The 19715-nt window shown below is 31.3% G+C and overlaps 1 protein-coding gene across 1 annotated transcript in view; it reads right to left on the reverse strand.

The window, feature by feature from the left end:
- Positions 1-19715, reverse strand: part of LOC139491270 (dynein axonemal heavy chain 5-like) — an 81958-nt gene that overhangs the window by 7241 nt on the left and 55002 nt on the right. Inside the window, exons 51-68 of the mRNA XM_071278812.1 lie at positions 19307-19455; positions 18849-19003; positions 16719-16872; positions 15981-16145; positions 15569-15757; positions 13067-13532; positions 11500-11687; positions 10479-10784; positions 9652-9909; positions 8871-9221; positions 8351-8533; positions 7765-8008; positions 6979-7284; positions 5828-5967; positions 5253-5420; positions 4459-4734; positions 3157-3321; positions 1206-1400 (exon numbers count right to left, since the gene is read on the reverse strand). Of these exons, the coding sequence (XP_071134913.1) occupies positions 1206-1400; positions 3157-3321; positions 4459-4734; positions 5253-5420; positions 5828-5967; positions 6979-7284; positions 7765-8008; positions 8351-8533; positions 8871-9221; positions 9652-9909; positions 10479-10784; positions 11500-11687; positions 13067-13532; positions 15569-15757; positions 15981-16145; positions 16719-16872; positions 18849-19003; positions 19307-19455 (4058 nt within the window). The remainder of the gene's footprint in view (positions 1-1205; positions 1401-3156; positions 3322-4458; positions 4735-5252; positions 5421-5827; positions 5968-6978; positions 7285-7764; positions 8009-8350; positions 8534-8870; positions 9222-9651; positions 9910-10478; positions 10785-11499; positions 11688-13066; positions 13533-15568; positions 15758-15980; positions 16146-16718; positions 16873-18848; positions 19004-19306; positions 19456-19715) is intronic.

A 19715-nucleotide genomic window follows, 5' to 3' on the forward strand; every position in this document is an offset into this window, starting at 1 on the left:
TTATGAATTATTAGAACTTTTAGGATTTCTGAAGAAAAAAAGTTGTAATTTAATTTGTTTTGTTATACGTTACAGTAAGATCTTAGAGTTAAATATAATTTTCTGAAAATAATAAAATATTACTCCAAACACAAACATATTTGACCCGATATCCATATGGAATTTTTGAATACATATATATATATATATATATATAGCAAAATACAACATGTACATGTAAGCTGTGTATTATAATAATTGAGGTATACGGCTGATTCATATGTTTATAACAATTTACAAAATAATAATGCAAAAAAATAAATTTCTGGTTTGCAAATTGACTACCATTTTAATCATATTAAATCAACCTACAATAGGACTTTGATACCATTAAATATATGCCCCCTTCAGTAAGAGGTGGTAACCTTTATTTTTAATCATCTAAATCCTAGTTTGAAACCATGTGAATACAGAAACATTTATTTAGATATACTGTAAATTCATTATTATTTGTGATTTAACATGGATTTCGTTGGTAACATTGAACCATGAGTTTATAAGTTTACAACAAAATGAAAATTTCATATATAATAAGCTTGAATGTAGAATTTGTCACAACAATAAAATTGAGTACCCACAGAAACTGGTGAACATTTGGAAATGACTTAATTTTATCATTTTATTTTAATATACCGTGAAATATTTTATATATAGTACAACATATTGAAGATTGAAGATAGTAACAATCAGAGTGAAACATATTTGATTTAATGAAACAACAGTTGAATAGTCATTTAAATGTGATTTATTCATTGACATCATGTAACTTTACCCTTGGTCTAAAATACCCAGTATACTCTTGAGTAGTCTTTGGAAAAAGGAATAAATAATAAATAAAATAGACAATCTAATTTAGATTATATCAATCTCAAAACAAGTATATCAACTAAAATTTAACAAAATATAAGTTTGAGAAAGAATAATGATAATAAAAATGAATAGGTGAGAAATAAGAAATACACATGCTATTTCTGTTGTTAAAAGTCTGATCATAAAGATATTGAACTTAAAAATAAGATTTTTAAAAGATACCAAACTGAAAGACAGAGTCTAAAAGATACAAAACTAATATGTCAGATTATAACTTTCAAAACAAAATAAATCTTAATTTGGTAACAAAAACTCTGACCATTCTAAATTATTCAAAAAATGTAAATTGGACAAACCTTTTTGGGGTCCATATCATCCAGGTGGTTTTGTACAAACTGAACAGTTGCATTTTGATCTCCCTGATTGAACTCATATGGTATATTCCAACCGATAGGTCCAAACTTACGTCTTTCTTGGACTGTTGTATGGAGGAAGGCAACACCATACAAGGTTGGCTTCCATTGTGGGAAGTTAGAATAATCTAATTGTTCCTGGGAAAAATAAAAATAAATACAATTTGAATGAGAGAGTCAAGAATGTTAAAGATTAAAATTCTACTGCAACAGATATTTCATTACATGTTTTTACATAAGTTTTGGCATACAGTTTGTTTTTTGGTGGGGTTTGTGTTGCTTAGTCTTTAGTTTTCTATGTTGTGTCTTGTGTACTATTATTAATTTGTCTGTTTGTATTTTTCTTTGTTAGCCATGGCTTTGTCAGCTTATTTTTGATCTATGAGTTTGACAGTCCCTCTGGTATCTTTTGCCCCTCATCAGAAAAAAACCCATCAAATATTGTCAAGCACCATCAAACAACATCAAACAAAAATACATCTTTTAATCCAACCTGTTTCAACGTAGCAAACATAATCAAACTTTGATTGAATGTCACTTGTTTAATGTTTAGAATATAATATTTAAAATGTAATGCTCAAAATGTTAAACCAAATTTACCATGTTGAATTAAAACAAGAGTGCACACACTGAAATGTCTCGCCTTCTTTACTAATCATTGATATTATGTTGATACTCCTAAATATAAAGCTTTATTACGACCGTCACATAAACTTAACATGAACCATGAAAATGAGGTCAAGGTCAGTTGAACCATATATATATATGCCAGGCAGACATGTACATCTAACAATGCTTCCATACAACAAATATAGTTGACCTATTGCTTATAGTTTAAGAAAATAGACCAAAGCACAAAAACTTAACACTGAGTAATGATCCGTGAAAACCAGGTCAAGGTCAAATAAAACCTGCACGACTGACATATAGATCATAAAATATTTCCATACACCAAATATAGTTGACCTATGACATATAGTATTAGATAAAAAGACCAAAACTCAAAAACTTAACTTTGACCACTGAACCATGAAAATGAGGTCAAGGTCAGATGACATCTGCCTACTAAACATGTACACCATACAACAAATATAGTAAACCTATTGCATAAAGTATGAGAAAAACAGACCTAAACACAAAAACTTAACTATAACCACTGAACCATGAAAATGAGGTCAAGGTCAGATGACATCTGCCCGTTAGACATGTACACCTTACAATCATTCCATACAACAAATATAGTAAACCAATTGCATAAAGTATGAGAAAAACAGACCAAAACACAAAAACTTAACTATAACCACTGAACCATGAAAATGAGGTCAAGGTCAGATGACACCTGCCAGTTGGACATGTACACCTTACAGTCCTTCCATACACCGAATATACTAGACCTATTGCTTATAGTATCTGAGATATGGACTTGACCACCAAAACTTAACCTTGCTCACTGATCCATGAAATGAGGTCAAGGTCAAGTGAAAACTGTCTGACGGGCATGACGACCTTCCAAGGTACGCACATACTAAATATAGTTATCCTATTACTTACAGTAAGAGAGAATTTAACATTACAAAAAATCTGAACTTTTTTTTCAAGTGGTCACTGAACCATGAAAATGAGGTCAAGGACAATGTACATGTGACTGACGGAAACTTCGTAACATGAGGCATCTATATACAAAATATGAAGCATCCAGGTCTTCCACCTTCTAAAATATATAGCTTTTAAGAAGTGAGCTAACACCGCCGCCGCCGGATCACTATCCCTATGTCGAGCTTTCTGCAACAAAAGTTGCAGGCTCGACAAAAAACCCATTATACAGAGGTTTTCATCTAAATTTGTCTCACAATTACAATAAAACACATCCTTGATCCATTTCCATAGATTTTACCTGTGAAAACATGGCATATGTCCTCTTTAGACCAGCTTTGACACCCTGAGGAGGTTCATTGGTAAACTTGATAGATGTCTGCAACATGTTGATTGGGAACTTAGGATGAGGCTCTAATGTCAACCAGAGACGGAATCCCTCGTTCACATTCTCTGATGTCAATACCTGTAGGAATAAAAAACAAACAAGTTTGATCTCTATCTTTTTTTTTGAAGAATTCATTTAAAATTTTGTAATTTTGCAGCACATATGCAAAAAGGGTGCAACAATTAGATTGCAGCAAATAAAAGTTCATAGATCATAAATTTCACAAATAAAAAAAAACAAGTGAAACTGCGAGCTACTGCTCACTGATGATACCCCCGCCGCAAGTGGATAATATTAATAGTGTAAAAATATGCAAGTGTTCGGTAAACAGGAAGTTGTCGAGTGATGAATCTGAAAAGGCATCACACGGTATAGCTGACTTATATAAATCCTGAAACCAAATTTCAGAAATCCTTGTATTGTAGTTTCTGAGAAAAATGTGACGAAAATTTTCAACTTGGCTATCATGTGTAAAATCATACAAGTGTTCGGTAAACAGGAAGTTGTCGAGTGATGAATCTGAAAACGCATCACACGGTATAGCTGACTTGTATAAATCCTGAAACCAAATTTCAGAAATCCTTGTATTGTAGTTGCTGAGAAAAATGTGACGAAAATTTTCAACTTGGCTATCATGTGTAAAATCATACAAGTGTTCGGTAAACAGGAAGTTGTCAAGTGATGAATCTGAAAACGCATCACACGGTATGGCTAACATATATAAATGTTGATACCAAATTACAGAAAGGGTGGATGTGTAGTTCCTGAGAAAAATGTGACGAAAGTTTCATGGGACGGACTGACTGACGGACGGACGGACTGACAGACAGAGGTAAAACAGTATACCCCCCCTTTTTTAAAGCGGGGTTAAAGCGGGGGTATAAATATATAAAAATTTAAATCTTTGTTGGTTTGTGTTATTGTTTAAGTGTGTCATATTTGTTGGTTTGTGTTGTTGTTTAAGTGTGTCATATTTGTTGGTTTGTGTTATTGTTTAAGTGTGTCATATTTGTTGGTTTGTGTTATTGTTTAAGTGTGTCATATTTGTTGGTTTGTGTTGTTGTTTAAGTGTGTCATATTTGTTGGTTTATGTTATTGTTTAAGTGTGTCATATTTGTTGGTTTGTGTTATTTGGTTTCTACCTCATCTTTACGTACCATGCATCTCCTTTAATCCATGATAATCAAATAAAGTTGTGTTGAGAAAAATTCTTACCAAGTCAAGTAATTCATCCATAAAATCCAGACCCAAATGACAGTTCTGTAGCAATACCCATCTACCTTCCTGCATAGATAAACTCAACAATCTTCTGGCGTGGACATCCTGTCCTTGACCCATAGAGATGGCGCCACATTGGAAGTTCTTCCTCTTGGCTAACAACATGATGTTTTCTGTTGGATCAGATCCCATGGACAAGAAGCAGGTTAAAGGTACATTGGTACGTGATTCTTCCCACATTTCATCCATATTCAGGATTACTCCTTCAGCAAACTGTAAACAAGAAAATAAAAACACAAAAATGTAATTTTTTTCTAAAGAAATCATGCTGCAGGTTTTAAATAACTATCAAGATTTTATACTTCATAATGTCAAATCATTATTACATAAAATTCTTCATAGTTAAACTTTGGTAAATTGTATATTACTGCTTTTAAGAATGTCCTAGCAATTTATAAAATTGCATATACCATAATCATGCATATTCATATGCTATCAGAAAATACATATCTATCTAAATATACTTTTTATCACAAGGTATTTAACACATATCTAATGATTTACTCTCTAGAAAAGGACTATCTGGACAAAACAGTGCTTTTGGTGTTATTGATTAAATTTAACTTAAATGAAATTTTTGATGAATGGAAAGTATATGAACAATCATATTTAGAAAATTGTTTTTAATTGTCCATGAATTTGTAATAAATTTAAGAGGACATGTGCTTCATAGTCACATATTAAAGGTTTTCAGTAAACAGTTCATTATATTTTATTGATGAGTTACCTACCCTTAATCCCATAGCTTCAGACACATATTTCTTTGCCATAGGTATGGTACGATCAGGACACCAACTTCTAAGGAGTAATAGTTTACGCCAAGTATCCAGAGTGGTACTGTAACCATCGGGTAAGGTGGCCTCCTCGGGTGCATCTTCATCGAACCATGCTTTCCATGCCTGCAAAGTCATTCCATAAAGTTAAATGTACAAAATATGCATTATCGACAAAATTTGTAATTACCGTATTTAGCTGTGTATAGTGCACTTTTAAATTTTACCTATCAATCTTATCTACTTTTGAAAAAAGTTAATTGACCTGGTCATTCTATGGTGCCTTACTGTGAATGGATGAACTTGCCTTATTGTCTAAAACTACAATATAAAATCATGCCACAATAACCAGTATAAAAATTGTAATCTGGACTTAAGTTCATCAATCAAGGGTCATTCACAAATATTTAAAAGGGAAAACTAGCAAATTAATACTATCATTTCTAGGCCTGTACTTGTGGTATAATATGTATGATTTTCTGTTTCATTCCTAGAAAATTGTGATAGAATCTGTGAAAACTATGGTATTTTACCTTATCATTCCTGGCCACTTGCGATAAAATCTGTGAAAACTGTGGTAATTTACTAAGCTCTACCAAGTTGAGCCATGTCATGTCAGTAATCCATTTCCTTGGTTTGGGTTCTACAGCATTTAAGTCTAAAGCAGCGCCACCTATTGATAACAAAATATTTTGGTGTAACACTTGTCAATAGAATTATTACAGAAAACATTGCAAGACATATCACAATTTTTCAATTATTGATATCAACACCATCATTGGAGTGTAAGTATAATAAATTATGTACTTCTAGAAACAAGTGAAACTGCGAGCTACTGCTCACTGATGATACCCCCGCCGCAAGTGGATAATATTAATAGTGTAAAAATATGCAAGTGTTCGGTAAACAGGAAGTTGTCGAGTGATGAATCTGAAAACGCATCACACGGCATAGCTGACTTATATAAATCCTGAAACCAAATTTCAGAAATCCTTGTATTGTAGTTCCTGAGAAAAATGTGACGAAAATTTTCAACTTGGCTATCATGTGTAAAATCATACAAGTGTTCGGTAAACAGGAAGTTGTCGAGTGATGAATCTGAAAACGCATCACACGGTATAGCTGACTTATATAAATCCTGAAACCAAATTTCAGAAATCCTTGTATTGTAGTTCCTGAGAAAAATGTGACGAAAATTTTCAACTTGGCTATAATGTGTAAAATCAGACAAGTGTTCGGTAAACAGGAAGTTGTCAAGTGATGAATCTGAAAACGCATCACACGGTATGGCTGACATATATAAATGTTGATACCAAATTACAGAAAGGGTGGATGTGTAGTTCCTGAGAAAAATGTGACGAAAGTTTCATGGGACGGACTGACTGACGGACGGACTGATGGACGGACTGACGGACGGACTGACGGACGGACTGACGGACAGACAGAGGTAAAACAGTATACCCCCCCTTTTTTAAAGCGGGGGTATAAAAACAGTCCACTATAATCTAATTAAAGTAGCAATGAAAAGTTTTGAGCCGTCATAATTGCAGTCATAATACATATTAAGGTGAACTAACAAAATGTTACGTAATAAATTTGAACATGTATTTTCATAATCACTTGCTTGAATTTGATAACCTTCATTACTGCAGTTATAAAAAGAAGAATCATGTTTGATATTTACCCTTAATGAATGTTTGGAACTCTTCTCCACGAATTCTTCCTGCAGCCATTTCAATTTTACAGGTCATAAGTGTTGTAAACAAGAATTTATCGTTCTCATAGAACCCTCTGACAGAATAACTAAACACAGCAAAAGTAAGATATTCAATAATGTTATTAATTCTCTTTGTTGTTATTGGTGACTTCTGTGACTTGGCCATAGAAACATCAAATATTTCTAAGAACTGTTTGAGAGCTGTCTGGTACATCACATTGACCATACTCATCTCAACTATCACAAAATATAAGATACTGCCACGGGATGCAACTGAAATAAACAAAAAATTGTCACGATATTACACATTAACTTGGATGCCACTGAAATAAACAAAAAATTAAGACGATACCATTACACTAAAATCTTGGGTGCCATTGAAATAAAACAAAATATATATATGCATATATAACACATAACTACAATATACTGCCTCTTGATGCCACAGAATTAAAAAAAAATGTAGATATTACACATGAATCTAGGAAACTGCTATTTGCTTTACTAAATCACTGAGATATTTTTGTTCTTTGGATGTCCTATCAACAACTGAACATATAAATTCTTTGAATCATACTTTTCTCTTTACTATCTTTAACCTTTCAATATTCAGATTATGAATTATTACCAGTCAGCAAGTCAGTTATACATGTACAAGGATATATAAAAAAATATCAATATTTCATTGTAATTTAAGTCCATATAAATCATAATTTTACTTTTTTTCTCAAACAATTTCTAAAATATACAAACCTGGACGGAACTCTTCTCGAGCAGAATTGATTTTGATCTCAGTTTCAGCGGCAATTTTGAGTTTTTCACTGACTTCTTCAGCTGTTGACTTGGTAATTCTGAGTACCTCAATCAGAGATTCATCTTCTACCAATGACCCCTCAGTAGAGGTCAATCTGTACAATAGATTATCTTCCAGATCCTTCATCTTCCTCTTGTTACCTGTGACTTCTTCCATCAGAGTTGTCCTCTCTTGTTCAAGTTCCTATGGAAATACAAACATTAGTTTTATTTCTCAACAGGTGTATTAGAAGTTTAGGTATAAATACCATAGAAAATATTGTAAGGCTAAAAATGTTAAATTTTTAACATATTCTAGCTATAACCTCATTTTAAATACGATTTCTTTTGAAATTTTATAAAGAGCTGCTTAAAAAATAGAATATGATAAAAAAAACAAAAAAGCAAGCAGACTTAATACAAATCTAAGAAAATCATCCGATGCAAATGGTTTTACATTGAGAAATACTGATTTCAAAACTTAAATTTATTTTTACTGAACTGACAAGTTTTAAAATCAAAGACATTAAATTAGGAATAGCCATACCTGTTTCTCTGTCAAGATGACAATACCTAACAACTGATCTTCTAAACCTTTCATGGTGACAGTAAAGTCAACAATTGATGTTCTGGCCGATATTTCTGGTGTGTATGTTGGATTGGCCAGTTTGGTTGTGATGTACAGACGGAATCCTTTCATGACGTCTACTTCTTTGTCACCTACTTTCACCTATTCAAATACAGTAAGAAATATAATAAGCAAAACATTAATTCCATTGTTAGAAAATTCTTTCTATAAACTAACTTTTCCAAAAAAATTATTAAAAATTTCATGAGTAAAATTCTATGATTCTGATTATTCATTTTTTATTCAAAATAAGGAGAAACATCTTATAATTGTTTTTAAATTCGACCTATGTTATTTTCCGGAAAATTTCAATACATTGAAAAATAGGCTTTTTTGTAACTTAGTATTCTTCTTCCTCCGAAACAAACAGAATGAAATAAATCATTTCAAGGGGTACGAGTGTGTAAATTCATTTGAAATGGCCTGATAGAATATATACCTTGAATGTAGAACCTGATTTGATGAAGTTCTTTTCCAGTACATTATCAAGTGCTGGATCTAAGTCTTCTCCGACATCTTCTATCAACAATGGCCGTCCTAAAGACAGTGCGTCCTCTAGATGACTTCTAAAGTATTTATGATTGAGAGAGGTCATTTGTAATTCATTACTCTTTTCTCTGCTCTTGATCCAGAATTTACCCTGACCTTGAGGATCAATAAGTAACGGGAAACGAGCTGCCTTTGTGACAATAAGACCATTTTGGATTGAGAGCTCGTCATTTGGCAGACCTTCCAAGTTCCATTCACTCACTGTTGTATTGTCAACCAACATGGTCACCACATTCACATCCTGTAATCAAAAATTCACATTACCTTTTTTAAAATATGACTTTTTATCGATTAAGAATCATCTGTGTATTCAAATTTTTACAAAATGACAAAAAACAATAGACAAGGGAAATACAATATTATAAAGGAAGCTCTAAATGGTCCAGTTGTGAATAAATTAAGTCAGGAGCTGATAATTTCAGTGGATGTCTTTTAATGCTGTCTATCATTTTTGTTTTTTTTGTTTTGCATATAAATCAGGCCATTTTCTTGTTTGAAATGTTTTCATTTGTGATCAACAGCTGTGAATTTGATAGTCATTTGGTCTCTGGATAAAAGTTGTCTAAGTGGCATTTATACAACATCTTCTTATTTTCCAATGAAAACAGTATATGTAAGTCTCAATCATTGACTCTACAAATGGAGACAAAAATAAACAAAATATATCTTACATCACTGAAGGGAATCTTGTTAGTTATCATTTCTTTCTTCCATCCCTTGAGTACAAGGTTTCTGAATTCTTGATTGAATGGACCAGTGTAAGACAGGAAACCAGTACACAACAATACGTCACCCACAAGCCTATGAATCTGGGCTTCAAATCCTTTACTTGCTTCAGTCCATCTTATTCTTTCTCCTGATAGACCCTCAATAAGAGCTGTAGCATTTATCATCTTTCTTCTGCAAGCTTCAGCATCATCAACTAATGTCTACAAGAAAAAAATAATATCATTTTTTGAAGGTAAGTCATGATTTTGGTTTTCTTTAGAAAAAAAAATCCAGCTATATTGTTATACTGGGTTAATCATGGTTCATAGCTATTAATAGTGTTTTTGTTATTATAAACCATTTTAATTCTTGAAATTTTTCCCCAAAAATTGCTCTGAATACAAGTTTGATTTTACTTCTTTTAGCTGCTCTTACTTTGACCAAGTGCAAAAATGTCCTACCAACGATTAAGTAACCTGTTGAAAATTTATATACTTTGGAGTCTTAAAGTTGGTAGTATGAAATGAGTCTATTGCTAAATAGGTGTAAAAAAAATTCTCACAATAATTCCTGACTTTGCATTATATCATAATGGAGTAAAGATTTATTTTACATTACTAGATATCTGACTAAATAACCTGATTAATCCACATTACTTGTCCCCCCCCCCCCCCCCATCCTTACTATATATTGCTTCTTATTTTAATTAGAAACTATGGTGGGATAATTTCTGATTTTACATTATACCATAACGGGGTTGAGATTCATCATAGACAATTGACTAAAGTACCTGTTTCTCTTTCATAGCAGCATCATACATAGCCATTACTTCTGCCAATTCTTTTTCCTTCTCATCTAACTGAGCTTGAGCTTTATTCAAATCACTCATGGCTGCCCCAAGTTTAGCCTCCTGTACGACCAGATTGGCTTTGAGTGGTAAGACTTCCTTGTTGATGCTAAAGAAGAAGGACATAGCTTCAGTCCATCCAGCCAGACCAGCCACATCTCCACATACTTTCTGTGCAGATTCCATGTTGTAATCCTCCATATCTAGGTATGGTGCTAACAGTTCTACTGTTTCTTCATTGATTGAATCCTAGGGAAGTAAAAAGATGACTTAAAACTTAAAAACATCAACCTTCTATAAAATCAATTAATTTCTTCTCTTTCACTTATTTTTATAAACTGTCTAATATAAATTACTATAACTGTTTCTTCTATAACATATACTGAGGATTCAAGTATTTTTGTGGGTCCCAATTTTCATGGATTAAGGAAAACTTACATGTTAGTGGATATTTAATTTCGTGGGTCCCAATTTTCGTGGATAAAGGAAAACTTACATGTTAGTGGATATTTAATTTTGTGGGTCCCAATTTTCGTGGATTAAGGAAAACTTACATGTTAGTGGATATTTAATTTCCTGGGTCCAAATTTTCGTGGATAAAGGAAAACTTACATGTTAGTGGATATTTAATTTCGTGGTTTCGCATAAATCTTCATACAAAGCTATAGAAAATTTGTCATTCATTGAACATTTAATTTCGTGGGTCACATGTACCAATGAAATCCACAAAAATTGGTGATTGATTGTTGGTTGCTTAACGTCCAGTGGCAAATATTTCATGCATATTCAGGACAAGAACCATAGTATCATTGTCTCCCCTTTGGCTCATTTTATCAGCTGTTTGTTACAAATAACTATATAGTTGCTTTTTTCTAACGCTAATATCAAATTTCTTTTAATAATGAATTCTGTGGATTTATTATCATTCTTTTGTTACTAATTTTGAATATCCTGATTATCTTACCTTAGGGAAGTGAAGTAAACCGTTGAGGAAACCACTACCACCCATCAATTTGAGTGAATCACCCCAGGAAGGTTTCACACAAGGTCTCTCAGGATCTTGTTCAACAAGTCCTATTTTACGTTGGAAAAGAATCAACACACAGTCCATAATTCTCATAATCAAATGGGGTGGCTTGGCTAATTTTCTCACTGAAATTAAAAAATAGAAATTCTCCATCAATTATCTTTATACACAAGAAATGACTAATTTCCATTTTGTATGTCCTTTATGCTTTAAAGTATGTCGTCCATATATGTATGTATTTGTTGGTAAAAAAAGACCAAGAGAGCTTATGCTTTTGTTAAGTCACATGCCAGCTTCAAACCAGGTGCTCCGCAGGGCGCAGCTTTATACGACCGCAGAGGTCGAACCCTGAACAGTTGGGGCAAGTATGGACAAAACATTCAAGCGTGATACAGCTCTGAATTTGGATTGTGATCAAATTTTTTACATTACATGGTTTTTTTTACACAAAACAAATGTCAAGATTTAACAAATCAATTAAAGATTTCTTCTTCAAACTTATTTAAATCTAAAATTAAATAGTTGACACAGCATAGGTTTCTGACACATAATGAATGTGGTCTAATGAACTTAAAACATTTTTTTTGCCTTTGAGCAATTCACTATGCTGTTGAATATTAATCCTCTAAAAAAATGTTTGAAGAAATTTTCTTTTTATTTATGAAATTTCAAATGAGAAAAATTGAACCCAATTTTTTTAATCACATCCCCCTTTCCCTTATTCCAAAACTAATCTCAATTAAAATTTCTAATGGAGTTTGCAACAATAACTACTCATTTAAATACATCATAAAATATTAAGATGTAAAAAAAACTGCTTGTTATCACTGAATGGTAAAGATTATTTTAATTTATCAGTTGGTAGTAAAAAGTGAATATACATTGTATATTGTATATAACAAAGATTTAAGTTGATTCTGGACAAAGAAAGATAACTCCAATTAAAAAAAAAATCTTGCTATTGCACAATATTTTGCAATTAGATATTTCTTGCTTACTATTCTGGACAAAGAAAGATAACTCTAATTAATTTTTTTTTTGCTATTTCACAATATTGTGCAATTAGATATTTCTTGCCATTGCGCAATACTGTGCAATTGAAAAGACTTGCTATTGCACAATACTTAATATAATAATTTTAGATCCTGATTTGGACCAACTTGAAAACTGGGCCCATAATAAAAAATCTAAGTACATTTTTGGATTCAGCATATCAAAGAACCCCAAGATTTCAATTTTTGTTAAAATCAGACTAAGTTTAATTTTGGACCCCGATTTGGACCAACTTGAAAACTGGGCCAATAATCAAGAATCTAAGTACATTTTTAGATTCAGCATATCAAAGAACCTAACTGATTCATTTTTTGTCAAAATCAAACTAAGTTTAATTTAACGACGACGACCCCAACGTGATAGCAATATACGACGAAAATTACTGATTTGACAAGAATGTTTTTCATTTTTAAACTTTCTGTTTTTATATCCTAATTTTGTAAATATTTACCTGTAGATATGTGAGCTGGTTTAATTGTCTGTAAAGCAGCCTCTGCTCTTGCCAAGGCAGGTCTAGCAGCTTCTAGTTTCACCTCTGCTTTGGCTTTGTCCTCAGAAATGGCATCTACAATTGCCTGAGCTTTGTCTTTGACAACTTGTACTTGCGATTTGACTTTCTCAGCAGCTGTTGCTTTCTCTGTTACTTCTTTAAGTACAGCATCAGCTTTCTTTGATGCAACAGCTAATTCTTTTTCTTTAACAGCTAGTTCTTTTGAAAGTTCATTCACAGACTCAGTTGCTTCTATCAATTTTTTTAAACCAGTATTCATTCTCTGAGCCAAGATTCCAATCTCGCCTTTCTTCTCTGTATAAATAGTTTTGTATCCAGCAATGAAGGACAGGTATGATTTAGGAGTGACATATGTCTGTCTTCTGTACCTCTGGAAGTAGTCTATACAGTACTCTGCTACCATGTCCTACAATTATAATGTACTATTGACTTATTTATTGCAATTACTTCGGGGGTATTCCAGAATAAAACTGGCTAGGCCCAATGTGAGGACTTTATGAATTTCTGTAGGCATTTTTATTTTACCATTCTTTTAAGGTGGTACCCAACACTTTGACTAAAATTAATTTGGCTCGTTTAATTTTCTTAAAATTTTGACAAAGTATTTACTTTGACCCTTTTACAAAAATATAAAAATTTCGAAACATTTGAACCAACCGTTTTATCAGAAAAATTACACTGGTTATATAGCAGTTTGACAAACACTTATTTTGATCATTGAAAAGCTTAATATTCCCTTAACAACACAATGTAATTAAAACGTTAAACTGATTTTACAGAGTTATCTCCCTGTAGTGTTAGGTACCACCTTAAATGATTCAAATGGAAAAAGATTCAATTGGGTAGGGAAAAAAAAGTGCCTTGAAACCCCATATTTTTTTTTTCTCTCAAAGCTTTAAAAAAATTCTTTTCTTATGTGAGAATTTCTTCCCCCATTGTAAAAATATAATACATGTACCACCAAATTGAATATATATACATGTTACCTTTCATTGTATAATATTTATTTCACTGAGTATTTTTTCTACTACTAAATTCAGGAACACTTAATAAATTAAAGGACAAAATTCTAAACCTATTGAGGACATATACAAACTGTTTGTTTTAATTGCCATACACATTATTCCTTAATTTTACCATCTTTGCAAAAGAAACTTTAAAATCACCTTAATTGTATATTTATGACTATGTAGTTGTAACTTGTAAGTTATAAATTAATCCGTACCAATGGAATTTTAATATATATATAAGTGTGAACTATACAATCACCTTAATTGTATATTTATGACTATGTAGTTGTAACTTGTAAGTTATAAATTAATCAAGTACCCATGGAATTTTAATATATATATAAGTGTGCATGTAAAAATAATCATTCAAGTGTTAGATCTACAATTATGACTGGAATATATAGCTCAGCTTGTTTAAACAACATTATTTAGCAAGATAGACAATCCATGTGAAGTGAGCAATATCCATTTATGTGACTTGGTGATATTTCTTATATTACAACAAAATTAAATGTGTTAAAAGTTTTTCACAAAAGGTAATTTAAGTAGGTATATGAATTTAAAAAAAGTACTTCTTTTTAAGATTCTATAGGACATTTTGCATTAGAGCTGATTTTTCCTTTCTGATTGACCGATTTTATTTATGGGAAGATTTTTTCCTCATCAAATTGATCAAGTTTGTAGTGTTCTTATAACAGTTCACTAATGCAGAATAGTTCCCCAAAAAAGTAATTCAAATTTTCAGGGCAAACCATCTGAGATTGATAGAGCCTTAAACATTAAATTCCAAACTTTTACTCATATTTTCAACAAACAGAGGGCACCCAGAGAACTGTAGTTTAAATTTCTCATTTTACAATAAAATAAAACAAATATGTGAAACAACATTCCAGCCATTTTCATTCTTTCGTAACCTTTTGACAAAGTTTTACACACAACTTTTAAAGCATATGAACTGACAAGAAATACTTTCAATTCTAACTTACATCCTTTGTAAAGCAGCAATTATAGGAACCATTTTGTAAAATGTAAGTAATATAGTAGTAACACTTATTTGGAAGCAACTTACTCTAAAAGGGGATTATTTTTATGGTACAAACAAAACTCAAAAGAAATAACATAAAATTGTATTATAAATATATACAAACAAAACAGGAAATTATGAATCTGCAAAAATCACATGCCTTGACCAGCAAACTGTAAACATTGAAAGTGGTTAACACTAACTTTGTTTCTCTTTATAATTAAATAAAAAAGAAACTAAAGTACAGAGTACCAAAATATTTTTCATTAATATTCATGTTTTTCCAAACAAAATAAATAAAAGATTTTGCATTTCAAAAATAGGTTTGTCTGATATGATATCAAAATATTCTGTAAGATTTCATAAAATAAGAATTTAGTCTCTGGTAGCCATGGTAGCTATTCTTACCTGGAAGACCCCCATGGTACTGACAACTGACTGTTTGACAGCTGGTGTACATGCAATATCAAATGTGGCCAAGAAATGGTTGGAGACAGCAATCAAAGCATCTTTAGGCCATCTCTGGAACCAGTTCATTGTACAACCGGAAATCAGTCCAGGAAACTTCAGTGATCTGCTACGGAATTTCTCACCAACCTATTGAAATAAAACATTCAATTTAAATGTATGTCTTGACTCGAAAAAAAATATATAGAAATGATCCAATATATTATTATTTTTTTTTCTTTCAATTTTCTCCAAAAATAGTTGCCTCCCTCCCCCGTTTTTTTTTATTAATTTAAACTACCAGAAAACTAATCATCATACTCATTAATAAACATTGTAAATACACATTCTTTGTAACCAATGCTATACTTACTGGAGAAAAGCAGAGAACAACGTGAAGATTTTGTCTGCAACGATTCAGGTAATATTCATACAAATTTTCATTGGTTGGAACTTTACGTGGAAAATCTTTCTTCATTGACGCAATCAGTTCTTGTAAGATTTCATCCATTTCATCTCTGGCAAACAGACCAGATACCTAAAAATAAAACATTGTGTCATTTATACTTTTACACATGTGTGTTCTATCATATACTGTATAATATGGTAAAACTTTTAGTATTTGATTTCTGAAGTAATAAAAATAAGATTAATTATGTGTTTGGACCTGCATCTAACTGTTTTGAGTTCATTCAGTTCATTATAGATTGGTATATTTAATGAGTTAGAACTTTGTCAATTGTCTAAGGTGCAACCAATCAAAGAACTGTAGATTCTTTATTGTTCGTTGGGTACCTTTTTCCCTGGATTTTGTTGGTACTGGTAAACCACAAATTTAAATGTTCAACTAACGACACATTTTCTATAAGGTTGTGGGCAAACTTTGGCAAATCCACAAAAAATCAAATATCTGTCAGTCTCTATTGCTAGCAGATAAATAAAATGTGTTATTAGATATAAGAAGATGTGGTATGAGTGCCAATGAGACAACTCTCCATCCAAGTAAAAATTTGTAAAAGTAAACCAATATAGGTCAAAGTACGGCCTTCAACACAGAGCCTTGGGTCACGCCGAACAGCAATTAGCTATAAAGGGCCCCAAAAATACTTACTTCACCAGAGGACAGAATGTTGTTCATGTATTCTAAGAAGCCTTCATCTTTAATTTCCTGATCTGTGAAGATAAAGGTAATACCGTTTCCTTGCTGTCCAGCTGTACGATACAGGAACTTCAAATCTTCAAGCAAGTTGCTCACATTGTAAGATCTGTAATAGATTGAGTATCAAATAGTTAAATAAACTTGACTAGCTTGATCTAATCATGTGTTATGTACCATGTATTTTCGTGGAGAGGGCTTACATAGGCTATGCTTGTTGCCCAATCCAATTCAATTTATTTGAATAAAATATTGTTTTAACTATAAAACCATGTGTTTTCAAATAATTTTTTTTTTTAAATATCACTGAATGTAATTTGGTACAATGTAAAAGGAATTATTTTATCATTGAAAATAGGTGAAATGTTTAGTGAAAAAAGTTTAAAATAAAAAGGGGCATGTGTTATACATAAATGCGTACTATACACAGCAAAATATGGTAATATGCTTCAAAATATTTGAGTTTTGAAATTTGTAAACTGATCCTGTGGAACAATACAATATTTTACCCATTTATAAATGTGATCCATCGATGCACCAGCTAATCATTAAATCCCTGATGTTGATGTAGATATATATATATATATATATATATAGTCTTAATTGAAAACAATATTCAAACCTATGATTGCGTTGGATAAAAACTGCAATTTTTATATATGTGCATGTAACATATTTCGTTACATATATATACAAATAAGTTAACTTTATCATAATTTGATGTGTCCATTTAGTATGCTATATAATATTTTGAATAATTTATATCATATAAAAAGACGTTACACCTGCTGCTTCCATTTAAAAAGAAATTTGAATTATAATTCTTTATTCACATTTTAAAACCAAATTTTACTGTAATTTATTGTGACATGCATAGATTACAGTCAAAATGTATTCACAACATCACAGAATTTATAATTTCAACTGGTTCATGACTATTATTATAAAATGTCATTTGGGTTACAGGTCTTAAAGTCATGCATATGAGATTTCAACAACACAAAATGATATATTCATTTCATCTTGACAACAACAAAATTTATATAGTATATAGTGGAAAACCATTTATATATCTGATATACAATGTAGTTGTTTTCTGTGGTTCACTTACTTGCTTTTGTGTGAAGAAAAAAGATTTGACATAAAAATAAGTAACAAAATCATTTACACTTAGTTGAAATTACCCTTGAAACTTCAACATGCACATGACAAAATAAGTTACCCATACAAATCATTATTCATTGATATGCTTTTAAATATGCTAAAAGTTTAAATTTAGAAGCTTTTTTTCTACTGATGTCTCCCTTTATTGATCTAAATCTACATTATAATTGAAAAGTATCATAAGAAATAAAAAAAGAATTTCTCCAAGAACTACAATTTTTATCCTGAATTATCCTTCCTTCTCTTTTTTAAAAAGTTTGATTCAAATCTTTGATAATGACTTATGTGGGTTTTATTGCTTTCTTAAAGCAAGAGTTTCAACAGACAATTTCAACTCAGTCTACAAAATATGTGACTAGAAAATCTGTCTATTGACATATACCACTTACTTTACACTTCAAGATAACAAAATAGGGAATAAATATTTAATAAGAAGTCAAAAAGAAATATCTAGTTTCATACATAAATGCCTCTATATTTTTTTTTATGCAAACAATAAGTAAAATTGAAAAAAGAAAGAAATAGAAATCAGTATAAAAAATAATTCAAATATATATTTGACCAAGTGAAATTTCAAAACATAATCGAAATAAAGATCAATATATGAATTCTGTGAATACTGCTAACTCACAAAATAATAGCTAACCAATAACAGATCCTTCAGATTGAATATGAAATTGATATAAACTTTTTAAAACTTTGTCCCACTTGGAATATTCAAACAATTGTTCAATGTCTACTGTAATATACTTCAAATTCAACCCGTTACTTTTAATAATAATATTTATTAAATATTAATTTAAAGAATTAAAAAAAAATTATTAGTTGATGACCTGGTAAAAGATATTTAAAAAGAATGAATTTGTAAATAATCATTTAAATATATTTCTAAGTGTATTTTTCCTTAAAACGTAATAATACCTAGTTAATGTAATCTGGAAAGTCTTGTATCCAGCAATGAATGATGATAGTCTGGTCAAACTCTGTTTTCCTGAACCACCCACTCCTACAAGTAAGGAATGTCCTCTGGGGGTTCTGATCACACGGGAAATCTTTACCAAATTGGTCATGGCATCCTGAAATACAAATGTCACTTAATAAAAATATTTCTTGTCTGAGTCGGGATTTGACTTTATCAGGAACCCTAAAATCCAAGGAAGTATAAAAACATAAAGAAAGTGAGTTTTAGACAAATATAACAAAAACTTATTGACTGCTGCAAACAATATTAACTTCTTATAAAAAAGCTAAATAATAAGATTAAAATATCTATTTTTGAACCATGGAAAAATTTCATATCAGTTTTAAGCTTACGACTCTCAAAGTTTATTACTGTACTGAATTATTTCCCTTGATTTTCAGCAATTTTTCTAAATTACCTTGAAGAAGACCATATCCATTTTAGCTCCTCTAACAGTTTCATTATATTGTTCCATGTAACCCTTCAGTCTTTCCTCAAGAGCATCTAATGATGGGATGGCTTCATAGATCTTTGGTGCTTCTAAATCAGCATCTTCAGGTTCCTCACCTACAAAGTTGTCAAATTTAGAGTTAATGAGGGGTATACTTACTACTTAACACAAAAATATACTTGGTAGTTGAAAATGAACTGTACCAAATAGAACAATGTAAGACCCTCCCGAGAAGTCAAGGACATTGAATATCCCACTGGTAGAAGTATAGTGTAACCTGCCTAATCCAAACACCTGAGTATTTCAACATCCTGTTTTAACCGACATATTTTTCTGGACCCAAAATATGCCTATCCTTGCTGAAATCTGAGTATTC

The sequence above is a fragment of the Mytilus edulis genome, chromosome 10, assembly GCF_963676685.1.
Source record: "Mytilus edulis chromosome 10, xbMytEdul2.2, whole genome shotgun sequence".
Taxonomy (NCBI): Eukaryota; Metazoa; Mollusca; class Bivalvia; order Mytilida; family Mytilidae; genus Mytilus; species Mytilus edulis.